This window comes from Clinocottus analis, unplaced genomic scaffold, assembly GCF_023055335.1.
Source record: "Clinocottus analis isolate CAN_PGR_092001 unplaced genomic scaffold, fCliAna1.0.p SCAF_8, whole genome shotgun sequence".
Lineage (NCBI taxonomy): Eukaryota > Metazoa > Chordata > Actinopteri > Perciformes > Cottidae > Clinocottus > Clinocottus analis.
In genome coordinates, this window is record NW_027176240.1 from 12746636 (window position 1) to 12760160 (window position 13525).

Below are 13525 nucleotides of genomic sequence, written 5' to 3' on the forward strand. Positions count from 1 at the left end.
CAGGAAGAGAGGTGGGTGAGATCACACTGTGCTTTCACTCGTATTCACTCCTTCATATATCTCCAAACAAAAGACTGCTGCAAGCATGAACAACAGCAGCTACTACTGTGGAAGAACAAACACAATGGACCAGGGCTCCTGGACACAGATTTCCACCAACTGAGAGTGGTGCACATCATCGCCGGAGTATCATTAACTCCTTTCTTTGTCTGAATTAAAGGGCTCCCCTGGTAGACCCGGACCCATGGGCCCTGCTGGACCCCCAGGTGAACCAGTAAGTGAGAAGATCTGCAGGAAAAACTGAGCTAACCTTAAAGTCAAAGTTATTATTCACAGTGCAGCTCCAGTTTTCAGATGATTAGCAGCTCGTCCTGTCATTCAGCAACGAACATCACTTTCAGAAAAATGTTGCAGTTTACCACTAAATTGGCAGCACTCTGATGTTAGCAATCTAATGTGTTTGTCTCTGCCTTGTCTTTTCATGTGTTTCAAGTAAGCAACATGTATATTACATTTCATTTAGCTGACGCTTTAATCCAAAGTGACTTACAATAAGTGCATTCAATCGTGAGTACAAACTCAGAACAACAAGAATCAAGAGAGTACAACTTCTTCAATAAAGTCAAACTACAAAATGCTATCAGTAAGAGCCATTTAAGTGCTGCTAAAGTGCTACTACTGTGCTACCTTTCTTATTCAAGGTGTAGTCAAAAATATGTGTTTTTAGTTTGCGACAGATGTGTAGACACTTTCTGTTGTCCTAATGTCAATGGGGAGCTCATTCCACCATCGAGGAGCCAGGACGGCAAACAGTTGTGACTTTGTTGAGTATTTAGCTCGCAGTGACGAAGCTCCAAGCCGATTGGCACAAGCTGAGCGGAGTGAACGAGCTGGGCTGTACGGTTTTACCGTGTCCTGGATGTGGATCGGACCCGATCTGTTTATACCAATCAGTAGCAATATGAAGGACGCGGAGTAGTGTGGGTAAATTACGGCAGGTTAAAGATCAGTCAAGCTGCTTCATTCTGGATGAGCTGTATAAGTCGAATGGCGTTAGCAGGTCGACCTGCCGGGAGGGAGTTACAGTAGTCAAGGTGCGAGATGATCAGAGGCTGAACGAGAACCTGTGCCACATGTACTATAGTTTGGATAGCTTTAGTGTGAGGACAATGCAAGTGCTGCTGCAGCATCAAAGCCTTGATTATTTAGCATGTTGACCTAATTATATCCGTGCATGGTGAAGAGCCAAAAAAAAAACATTTATTGTCCATTTTATATTTTAATAAAAGAGAAATGGGTTGCAATTCCAAATGTTTTCTTGAGTATTTTTAAGATGTGAAGACTGTCTTCCAGCAACAAAGTTATTAAACTCTTTCCTCATGCGTTGCAGATACAAACTGAAAGCAAAACACTGAAACGGAAATGTAGTCACATTCCTTGAAGGCTTAGCACTCATAAATTGGTGTTTTGAGCCATATCGAAGATGCATTTGCACCAAACAAACAACAACAGAATATTTTCAAAACATGAAATATTTCTTAGCTTTGAAATGCAACTTATGTTTCATTGACTTTTTTTGTTATTTTTTTCTTCGACAGACTGCCCTGCCAATCGTTGGAGACATGGGTGCATTGCTCAAGGTATTTCATCTTCATGAATGATACTCACAGTTTTTTTTTTACAAGCAATAAAATGCGAAGGGTTTCCTGGGTTAGTGGTTTAAAATGATTAATTTTTGTTGATTTGAAAGAGTACTATTTCATCAATGTATGGATGCTATCAGTTTAGAGGGATAATGAATGCCTTTGAGTGCCTCTATCAGAGTGACTGGGAGAAGTAAGTGTAGAAAAGAATTCCAGGGTCACTGGTTCAGCACAGATGTACTGTCAAGCCATACTGTTCATACAGTTCAGTTGAAAATATTGCTATGTGTCAATGTTCCTTGCACCTTATGAATAGTCATAATTCATTTATACAATTTAAGATAAGTTAATTTCACAGCAGGCATCCCTCGTGTAAGAAGCTTTTGAATTGAGAAAAACTGTAAAATGTTGTCAATCATTTTTGTTATTTCTCATTGCTCGAGGATGCTTTATGCTTTACATAAATAACCTACAAACACAATTTAGGGGATAATTATGATGCGTGATGATAACACTGCATCAATCAGTCTTAATGGGGTAGCATAAAGCTATAATCGAATATGGAAAATAGTTATGTCACACATTGTGTTTGTCCTTTTAATCAACTTTACATTCTTTAAATGTCTGATCTACAGATATAACTTTAACCAATGTAGATATAAAAAATACCTAATCATCATGTGGCTATAACTCCATGACAGCATATCTGTTTAGCATTGAATTTGTAAAAAATGTGTTGTTGATTGTTTTTCTGATGGGGTTTAAATCAAGTAAACATAGATGTCAGCACAAATGCAAAAATTAACATACATAAATGTGGCAGAACAGCAGGGCCTCTCATAGCTAGGTTTACAGGAAGTGAGGTTGATCTACCATGGTAAAACCTGGTGTGCACCACTGTTTTAATCACACTTTTCTATGTATTTCAAATGCCCTGTATTACCCCAAACCGCGAATAGGCCTCTGAGAATAACGCTCACTTCTTATACTTCTAAAATGCTTTAATTTAATTTCCACAGGTAGATTTCCCTTGTCACTTAAACCTTCACCTCCAATTACCAAACGTTAAAGCACCTGATAAGAATGCTAAAAGAATGCTCTTATCAAAGACTTGAGCGGAGTCTTGTCCCTAAAATCACCCGTCTTGCGTTTTCTCATTTTGAAAGGTTGGAAATTGCCCCTAATTTTTTTCATTAATCAATGACCAAATGCAGAATTTGCATTGGGACCGCGAGGTCCAAACCTAATGTGAAACACTTTTCAGCCGTCAGCCTTTATTATCTGAGATTCTTTTGTGGCTTTTACCTTTCAAAATGGCCATTTCCATCAAAGTCCGTGCAAATTACTGTTTTTCTTTTTGTTCTTCTAATTGAAGTAGGTTAGTCACCTTAATATATTATGTTAGCGGCAGGACTGCTCTAAGCTAAATAATGATAATCATTTTTAATGCCTAATGCATGTCAACTCTGACAATAAATGCATATTGATAAACCTAAAGCCAGCAGTCTTATCACTTTCTGTCTCCTCTCAGCGTCGACTTATTTTATGTTAGATTCACTGACTGTTGCCTTCATCACAGTTGTTTGGTGGCACTCTCAATTAGTACATTCAACACGCTGATGGCACAAACAACAACTAACACATTCCAATTTAGTTCTTTGCTTTTGTATACTAAATAATAACATGCTCTCCGTAAATTGCTTTATTGATAACATTTTCTTGGATTCTTGGATGATAATTAGATGCGCAGATTAATTCACATTTCAGACTGAGTTTCTTTTTAATGGTGCAGTGTGCCTGTTTCTATTGCCTGCCTCTAACTTAGAACTCCTTGCTATTTTTCTGGAAGCTGCTGTGCCAATACCCAGTCTGGATTAGAGATAATGATATTTAAGATTCTCCCCTAAATGTCACAGTCAATGAGCTTGACAAAGTTCACCACTCACCGAGATGGGAGACGCTCTCGGAGACACTCTTGGTGGGTTCACATTATTCTGCTCTGCAGACATTCAGAGAACACTTTGTGTCAGTTGGGGTCTTATCCTCCACCCAGGGGATGTGACTTAATATAGGGCGAAAATGCAGTGCTCCAGCTCAACTTGATGAAATCTTATCTGTGCCATCCCTTTTGCTTGCTGCTTTTCCTGTGGCGGTAGAATGCCTGCAGTGTGTGCCAGACGAGAACACCAGGGCTTCCTGGGCAGAAGGGAGAGAAGGGGTCCTCTGGAGCGCACGGAGTAGAGGGCCTCGTGGGAGAAAAGGTACAAGTAACTCATCAGCATGGAACAGATGCTGTAAACATGTTAATCGGACCATGCTACTTTGCACTACATGGCACTTGTTATATTTACTCTTGGGGTTGCTTATTGAATACTTCAAGAGCATGTGTGTTTACACCAATATTCATTGTGTACTTCTATATTGAACAGGGGGATCCAGGCGTAAGAGGTCCGATGGGTAACCCTGGAAAAGAAGGCCCAAAGGTAGGCAAAGGAGTATAAAGTGTGAATATACTCACATAAGACACATTTTAAATATAATTGTTTGAATCTAAATTCATTATTCAGCTTCTCAGAATGTCAGAATAAATCTTAAACACTAATAGCCTCATTCAATGATAGTGTTTATTTAAATGTGCGTAATCTAATAAAGAGAGATCAACATTGACAAACTCCTTCATAAATAGCTCTCTGGAAGCCGATCCAGCTGTACAACTCACATTATTGTGTGCACTCGTATGTGTTTGTTGCAGAAGTTGCTCCTATAGATACAGTGTTGTACCAGGGCGAGGCTATTTCAAGTCATGTGCTGTTTACACCCCTCAGCCTTTAGTTTTAGGCCTTTTCATGTTTGGTGAAAAACACTTTTTTTCTCCCTCATTGGTTCTGCCTCCCTGCAGGGAGTAAAAGGAGAGAGAGGGTTCCCAGGCCCCACTGGAGATAAAGGTGATGAGGTAAGTGAAAAAAGTTGAATCCAAACAAATTAATCCGGTAGTTATCTAACCATCCGGAAGTCACTGTGACATTGAGCACTTGGTTTTTCAAAAGAATGTAAATATATTGTAATGTCTGCGTCATCTTCAAGCCTGTCTACTCTGAAAGTCTGTTTTCAAAAGAACCTATCAAAAGCCATCCACAGTGCTGCATGTGCACTATGCCCTGTCTGTTGCACTCCAAGGAGCTACTTTAAACAGAGCCTGCCCTGCATGTGTATGTGACTGCGCTAATTAAAAAAACAGACACTCTTTAGAGGAGCTGGGAAGCATTTCATAGGTCAACCTCCAGCATTGAACTGCAATGGCAAGATATTTCACTAACAGGCTGGCTAGATTGTACAGGCTTAATAAAACATGTTTTATATGCCTGTTGAAGGTTTTTTTTTTTTCAATGATAAAATAAATCATTGAGAGAAACATGTGCAAGGCCTGAGGTCAGAACATAGAACCCTGAGGTCAGAACATACAGTATAGTTACAATGACTGTGCATTATTTCTGTGATTTGTATCCCTGATAGATTTCTAGAAATATGTTCTCTGTATCAATACATTGTAGGGAACAGGACCAGAAGCCTACATCAACTATGTTGTTATGTATAAAAAATATTGCATAGTGTCTGTTTTATTTTTGCACACATGAGAACGCATCTGTAAAATTGTGAGCTGCTTTGTGTTCACAATGAAGTAGATCTTATCTTTGCATTACAAGTCAACATCCTTAACAGGTGTGAGGTAAGAGCTCTTGATTGAATTCTCGTTAACAATTTTAATTAAATGAGTTCTTCTACAGCTGTATTTCCGCATAATGTTTTATAATGAGTCAAGGAGGTATACTGTAATGCCTGATTTTACTATTTCAATTCCAGCTCAAGAACTCAAAAGCGTAAAAGTTCAAAAGCGCAAAAGCAAATGAATGATGCAAAAAACACTTTTTCGCCTCATTCGCGCAGCCGAGGGAAAAGTTCAGTTTTTCACAACCATTCGCGTCTGTGCTTTGATTTTACATGTAATCACAACTATTTTTGTGTGAACGCAGCATAAATCCAGTGGTGCTGTAAAATATGAATGCAAATATTCTGTTTCAATAGTGAGCCATTATTTACAAAACGGTGATCCACTGTTTGGCTTCCAGGGCACTTCTGGTGTACCAGGACTTCCTGGTGTGACCGGCCGCACAGGGTCCACAGTAAGAATCTCTTTCTTATACATTTTGTAACACAAAATACGAGTGTATATTTAATGTATCTTAACATGTGTGAGTTCCTTAATCTTAGGTTCATGTTTAAAAAAAGATGCTGTTCTGTTTTCAGGGGCTAATGGGTAGACCTGGTCCAATGGGCCAACAAGGAGGCAAAGGAGACAAAGTAAGGTGTTTTACTATATACACATTTATCTATATAATTTCGGTAGTATGTGTGGTTTACGTGGCTTTACGCTAATTTGCATCGCAAGTATTCATGGCTCAAAATTTGTAATGAATACATGGTTTTGCCAGAGAGTATTAAGTAGTTCAAAGTAACTTTTCATGTTTGTTGTTCCCCTTAGAATTTAGTTGTATCATACATTTTGAAGATGGATTGTTCAAATTAAAAATATTTTACCATATAATTCAAAGCTTTTAATTATTGCTATTTGAATCAAAGTGAGTGAAAACAGATATTTTTTGTGAGAGTTGGCAAATGATGCTCCTTATCATTCTATTACATTGGCAGGATACTGTGCTTGATATGCATTTCCATTTACACATGTTGAACAATTCCTCTGGTTTGTTTGGCAGGGAAATGAAGGACCCTCAGGTAGACCAGGGCTTCCAGGGCCTCCGGTAAGTTCCTCCTGCATCAACAAGAGTGCTCCATTAAGTCATAGATGCTATATCGCCCTCCATGTTCACTTAAATAGATTTATTGTTATTTTTCTACACATTTAATCTCATTAATTCTTAAGGTTACAGACATAAAGCCACTCATTCAACACAGCTGGCACATTGAAAACATTGAATCATCCTGCTTTTCTCAGCACTGTGTAAAGATCTTCTTTTCCCACGATAAGTAAGTAAGGGTTAGAGCCAAAACCTTGCCTTGGCATCTCTTTCTACCAAAATAACCTTCATTGCACTTACATTTTGTTCAGTCGAACAGTATTTAGTGTCACAAGAAACACATAACTGACAAACAGGCACAAATATGATGAAATTGCAGCGACCTGCTCACTGGCATTGAATCTTGCTCGTACCCTTTAAAAGGCCAGTGAGTAAGCACTTCTAAAGACAAATCTATAATTCATCAGCCGTCCCCTTGAACCTTCCGTGCCCCCCCACACCCTGGTCTCATAAACTGCAGTCTGGGAGGACAGGGGATGGCTCAGTGGCCTGAAAAGGGCACAGGCATCCGCTTGCTTCTAAATGAGAACCTTGACTCCTTCTACATTTACAATAGCTGCCTTCTACCAATCTATCAAGGGAAAAACATTCTTTTATGCGCTAATACTACCCAAGAAGTCGTGATTACCCAGTTCTCATACCCAGATCTCTTTTAATCACTGTACTCTTTTGTATTTCTTAAATACTCTCGTTTTCTGAATAACCAGTGGCTCAAGGATTATTAAGTCCACTCTTCTATGTTTCGCCGCTTTTTTTTCACTTTTCACTCTCTCGCACACTCCTTCCCTCTCTTTGTGCATTCACCAAATGAGCTATTGATCTCTCTCATGTAGTGTTTAAGGGCTTAGCAATTTATAACTGCTCCAGACCTACTGTACAGTGTTTCTGTAAAGACTCTCGGTGCCTAAAACTCACAGAACAGTGAGGAGTAGCTGAGAGGAGATTTACTGTTGATTGTGTTTCAGGGTGTACCCTATGTGGAGGGCAATGGGATGAGCAGTCTGTACAAGCTGCAGGTAAAGACTTTTCAAATGACTTCAACTCAGCGATAATGCCATTGTGATCCATTGTATGCATGTCACAGGGGCTTCAATCAAATCGGCAGGAAAAAGTCTGTGCTTGACCCACATTGTAAAATAAACATTAAAACAATGTCTTTTCAGAGTGGTGGAGCTATTTTGGGAACCCCTGGAGCTCCTGGTGCTCCGGTAAGCATAATCATCGTTATGCCTGAAGCAAATACTTTCCAGTGCACTGTGAAGAATCACAAGCACACCGGCACGTTGATACTGTAAGAGACGCAGAACCTGGGGGAGCCGAATAACAAATAACTTGACCAGCCCTCCAACGTTATCTCAACTACTGAGGCCCTATCACAGTCAATCATGTTCATTGAGAGCTGGTGTTTGGTGAAGGCCAAGAGGCTTCCTGACTGTCAAACAGGTGTTTCTGACCTGCCCTAGGACACACAACATCATTGATATGTACAATGGATTTAGAAGTTCAGTTGCCAAACTGAAGTGACCCGATTTGCTTATCAGCTCCCCCTGGTCCGCCTTATCAGACAGTTTATAATCTTGTCCAGTCTCCTGGGTGACATTCATTCACAGGCCCCCAGGGATCCATCCACCAACACTAAAAGTGGGCAGAAAAATAGACACTCCAATATCCCCAGTGCACAATGCTCATGAGCCACAGCTCAATCTTGAGGAAACCTCTCCCTGTACTGCATCCATTACAGGCCAACAGCTCCGAGAGCGTCTTCATCAGTGTTAAGAGGGACAAGAGGCCCAATGTATCAATACACCTTGTTCTGTGTGTATAAAATGTGGAAATGCTTCGCTGAAAACATAAACATGCTTGACCAGTGTTTGTTAAGCATGTGTGATAGCCAGACTGAATTATATGATCCAATTTAAATATTGCTTGAGAAAGACCACACAGTCTGTGCAGTGTCATATAATAATATGTGAGCATGATTTACAGACAGCAATTGTGAGACAAGAGGAGCAATAATGAATGCTATAAATTTTGGTGACAGCAACATACAGTACCCACAGGTTATTTCAGACTATTTATGATTTCTACAGTAGCAGTTGTCTTATTCAGGGAGTAATCTGTACTTTTTCTCTCTCTTGTCAAAGGGTCCCAAAGGAGACAAAGGAATTGCAGTGAGTAGCAGCTTTTCATTCTGGAATATATATATATAATGAAATATTTGTCTATTTTTTGTTTTTTGTGCTGCCCAAAACATAGAGAAGTCTGAGTTTCCTGTTGATTTCTATCATTGTCTCTGTGGTTCTCTACAGCATAAGTCAATACACCCTCAAGCATGAACACTTAACCACTCGCAGGAGCACTCCAAAACACAGCGAAAAAATGATCATGTCTCCTGCAAATAGGAAACTGCTGTACCATATTGTCTTTCCAGTGGGAACCTATGAACTTTTTCTGCACTTCAAATGCCCTCCCTACCCCCCATACTGATGCCCGAAAACAGTCTATGCAGACATGGAAACAATTCTACGCCATCAACGTGAATTCTTTATTCTCATGGGGCCAATTGCATTTTTTATTGTTTTGTTGCACAGTGATTTTTCACCAGGATGTTAATTTGACATTTTAATAAATTGTGTGAACGGCTTCAGTGCTGTGGTGGAATTGCCCCAATCTGTCTCACAGCTGATCCTCTGGCTGGCCCACACTCCCCTTAGTCGCACTCGCTTATTCATGACAATCTACATGTGTGACAATTACCTGCACAATCCGTCTATGTCAGCACCGGTTGCCCTTCCATTCTGTGTAATAGCATTTCTCCATGGCAGCTTGAGCAAGATGAGGTGGATAGAGGCCATCACTTGCTCGAGCACCAGGAATGGGTCTCTATTTTTAGTGCAGAAAGCAAGTCTGATTCTGATTGTCAAATGTGGCTCTTTTTTATCATGTTTATAGCGCTCCAAGCTGTAACAGCATGCGTCATAGGTCATATGTTACAATACACCCAGGTCGAAGTATCCTCCTCATATTATCTTCACATTGACACACGAAGGATTGTACTAATACGTCACAGAGAATATCAAGAGGCGAGATGGAAATGTGCTCCTGCAGAATTATATTTACTTGCCTTTATGTCACTTTGATCTGTATGTGCTTGTTTAATATTTACTGACAGCCTCAAAAGGATTCCCTTTACCTCCGAGTAGCTCATCTCAAACAGACAAAAATAGTATCATTCTCGGTTGCAAACAAGGGGAACTACCAGTACTCAGTCGATAGCAGTAGAGACTTATTTTGTCTTGACACAGCCGGTGGTGTGCTTTTCTCTCGTAGGGGGAACCTGGGGCAATGGGATTACCCGGGCTTGAAGGGCTACCCGGTGCCAAGGTAAGCAACAGTATCGGCCCAGAGAAGTGTCTGATGATCTGCCATGACCTAACCTGAATACATTGTTAGGAAAATTGCTTTCTTTCTACTTCTTCTTATTACAGAGCATTAAAAGATTTTTATTTCTAAAACGAGATATCCAACTACCAAACTAATCATAGAAAAAGCTTAAAGTGTGAAAGTGAAACACAATATGGGTGCCTGTTAAGAGCCAACTTCACCTGTTATATATTGATATATAACAGGTAAACAGTAATCTCACAACCATTTGGAGCATCCATGTTATTGATCAATTACAAAGCTAGCCCGGCACTCAACTTCCTAGAGTTACATTTGTTTGGAAAAGTTGCCACTGATTGACAGTGTGTGACTGTGCGTGTTTAGGGGTGGAACGTTACAGTTTATGTGACATTTAGATTAAATTATCCTTTAGGGGAACACTGTCAAAGGTGTGACAATTGCAAAGTGTTTGCCATCAAAATGTGAAGACGTAAGTTCATAAGGACGTTGTTTATCATAACTCGCTATTTGGGATATTTCTAACTAGAGACTTATGTTTTTAGGTGGCTTTTTGCATTGCATTTGTCCTAACAGTGAGAAATCCCGGGAATGTCCATTATACCCAATTTCAGATCAGTCTCTATCTGTCTGCTTGACAATGAGTTATGTGTATTCTTTATGTCATATTTAGTGACACTGCTGCAATGTCTTCTTCAGGGTGATAATGGTTTGCCTGGTCTACCTGGGATACAAGGTCCTCCAGTAAGTATTGTTTTGAGGATAATGTATTCACAACTCACACTCCTCCTAGCTGCTTCATCTGGGTTGTTGCTGGCAACAATTTGATGATGTTTCACAAAGCACACATCAGAAGTGCCATAACAAAGGTGTACAAAACACCACTTCAATTAATAACTCGGACACAAATCTGAGGTTTGTTAAGTGGATTACCTGTGAAGCTAAACTGGTTGGTATAATTTGAACGGGAGGCTGCAGAGGTGCTGCAGACAGGACACCATTGAGAACCTGTCAAACGTGGCCTGTTCGCTTCCTGTGTTGTGATTGACAGGGGAAGCCCAGCACTCGTGGAGAGCCAGGGATCCCAGGAGAGCCGGTGAGCCTCAGCCTCTAACTCTCTTTGAGCTGTCAATCCACGTGTCATTCCTTTGTCACCACAGACTGACACATTGGCTGTCTCTGTTCTCTGACAGGGTGAGAGGGGGCCGCTCGGAGAGACAGGGTTCCCAGGGCCCGAGGGACCCCAAGGTGTTGCCGTAAGGATGCTTCATGAATTCTGTTGCTTTTTTTCTATAAAATCATGACGAGCTGTTGCAACAGCATCTTTTCTGGTAATGTCCAGGCTGCCAATACAGTTGAACAACACACTGCTCCAGGTTTTACCAATATTTGAGAGAGACAAACTTGATTGAAAGACATGGATAAATATGTATGTTCGCGATCACTGGTCCTGTAGATGATTACAACCCTCTGTGTAATTACCATTCTGTCATTTTCCCTGTAAGTGCACAATGGAACAGTGTTCGCACAGCAATCAGGATCATTATCCCTTGGTTGAGATATCTCATTAACTGTGGAGATTACTAGGAGTGCAACAGTGCTGATCCAATCGAAGGTAGGAGCTGATATAAAATGTCTCTGTTTGTGTTGCACTCCTTGAGCAGGGGAGATCTGGAAAAGATGGAACTCCGGGATACAAGGTGAGTTGTGCGTACACGTTGCAAATCCCTTTATAGAAAGTGCTTTACTTCAGCCGAGCTCCGGAAAGATGGCACAGCAGATTTTCAGCCCGCCCCCCTCCCCCTATCCAAGCTACAGCATCCTGGGTGCATTAAACCTATTTGCATATTTGAGATTTTAATGATAAAAACTAAATGAAATGCTGCAGATTTAAGGCGTTGTTGACTTTTATTCTTTTTACACTAATTATAGAGTTAATGCTTTCAGGCAATGATAAAATGTTTGTAATAGAGGGCAGTAGACACTTAGATTAAATATGCATTTTCCTGCCTGATGAACCTGGCTAAAATTGAAACAAATACTGCTTTTTGGTGACTGATCAAATATATTATACACTATTTACACAAACTCACACAGAATTGGCTCACATCACGCAGAAAAGATCTGCTATGAACAGCCATTACTAACCCATTATCCAGTCCAATATCAAACTGGTTTGACTGTGTTGTTTTGCTCTCTGATTCACAGAATCTTTTGCACCTAAATTAAACAACCCCAACAGTTCATCGTTTGCCCATTATTTTTAGTTAATATTCTTCCACCAAGATATCAGCATTGCACAAAGCCCTTATAGAGCTTTGCCCTCATGTCTTTCTGCAATAGTGCCTGACTTTTTGGTGGGGCAACAGTGCCATCTAGCAGGTGGCTTTGCTCCTCCTCCCAGACTCCTTGCTCACTGCTTTGAGGTTTAATATAATGCTCAGGGAAGCACATTTCAGTGGGCAAGATGATAGATTTAAGCCTCCCATCAGGCATTGGGGAATACAGAGTACTGCAGATTAAAGCAGGCAGGAGAGAACGGCATCACAAAGAGATGCCCGTTTTAAAACCACATCATGCCAGATTGTCTTTTGCATGGCTCCTGTAATCCAGCAGGAAATTGATACAAAGACGCTCCCAGGGGTATCGCTGAGAGCACGGTAAAGAGAAGCAATGAGGAGTGACGGGGAGGGATTGGGAGACACAAGATGTTGTGACATGAAGCCAGAGACAGGTACTTTCTCTCCAGCTCCCCCATACAGTAAAGACAGCTGGTGGGGAAGCAGGCTCTTCACAAATAAAATCAGGAGTGATGCAGAGAAGCCGTGACATTGCAGAAGGTGAACCACTGTACATGGAGATATTATACAAGCAGTGTACCTGAGCTGAGTAAGAAGCAATCAATGCACAGTTATATGAAATGTCTACATTTCTCAAAGTCAAGTAATTCAGGAAAAGCTTGCGCACAGGTTTTTCGTCTGGCAGCAGAACATAAACATCTAGAGTTGATATGAGCCAAATCGCAATACGCAAGTTTAAATACGAGAAATGGCTGCTTAATATGTACAGATTATAATAATGGAGTATTATGCATGCCCATGGTTGTTACTGAACATTAATACTTTGTGTGGGTGAAAGGTTTTGAGGTCAGCTTCAATTCGTTTTGTAATTATTTAATTATTACTTCTTTACCTTTCTCGGATGGCAACAATGCCTTAAAGCATGTATATCTGCTTTTTTTTTAAGGGATCTTCCGGTACAACAGGGGACAGAGGATCCAAAGGAGAACGTGTAAGCAGCATTATTCCTGTTTTCCTAAAAAGAAGCTTGTGACTCAGACTATAATGCACCAAAAAGGTTTTGATGAATTGTAATGAAAGTCTTCACTTAAGCACAAACACGACTAATCCCCACAAGCACGTAAGCGCTAGATAAAGGCATTTAACGCTCAGTGCAGTTTCCTATTGTACTTGCAAGGCAACATTAAACAGCTCTGTCACACTCACGCACTAATCTTTTGCAAATAGAGAATGCAAAATGAGGCTTTTAGCTTTATATTCGGCAACAGAACCTCAGGACAAGTGACTGGCTGGAAATACAGGCCAG

At 40.5% G+C, this 13525-nt stretch overlaps 1 protein-coding gene across 1 annotated transcript in view; it reads left to right on the top strand.

The window, feature by feature from the left end:
- Positions 1–13525, top strand: part of col19a1 (collagen type XIX alpha 1 chain) — a 91696-nt gene that overhangs the window by 69306 nt on the left and 8865 nt on the right. The window contains exons 32-49 of the mRNA XM_068568529.1: positions 1–11; positions 221–274; positions 1599–1640; positions 3800–3904; positions 4073–4126; positions 4543–4596; positions 5771–5824; positions 5949–6002; positions 6416–6460; positions 7483–7533; positions 7681–7725; positions 8662–8688; positions 9848–9901; positions 10619–10663; positions 10971–11015; positions 11113–11175; positions 11584–11619; positions 13166–13210. The exon at positions 1–11 is cut by the window's left edge and continues 43 nt beyond it. Coding sequence (XP_068424630.1) covers positions 1–11; positions 221–274; positions 1599–1640; positions 3800–3904; positions 4073–4126; positions 4543–4596; positions 5771–5824; positions 5949–6002; positions 6416–6460; positions 7483–7533; positions 7681–7725; positions 8662–8688; positions 9848–9901; positions 10619–10663; positions 10971–11015; positions 11113–11175; positions 11584–11619; positions 13166–13210 — 884 coding nt within the window. The remainder of the gene's footprint in view (positions 12–220; positions 275–1598; positions 1641–3799; positions 3905–4072; positions 4127–4542; positions 4597–5770; positions 5825–5948; positions 6003–6415; positions 6461–7482; positions 7534–7680; positions 7726–8661; positions 8689–9847; positions 9902–10618; positions 10664–10970; positions 11016–11112; positions 11176–11583; positions 11620–13165; positions 13211–13525) is intronic.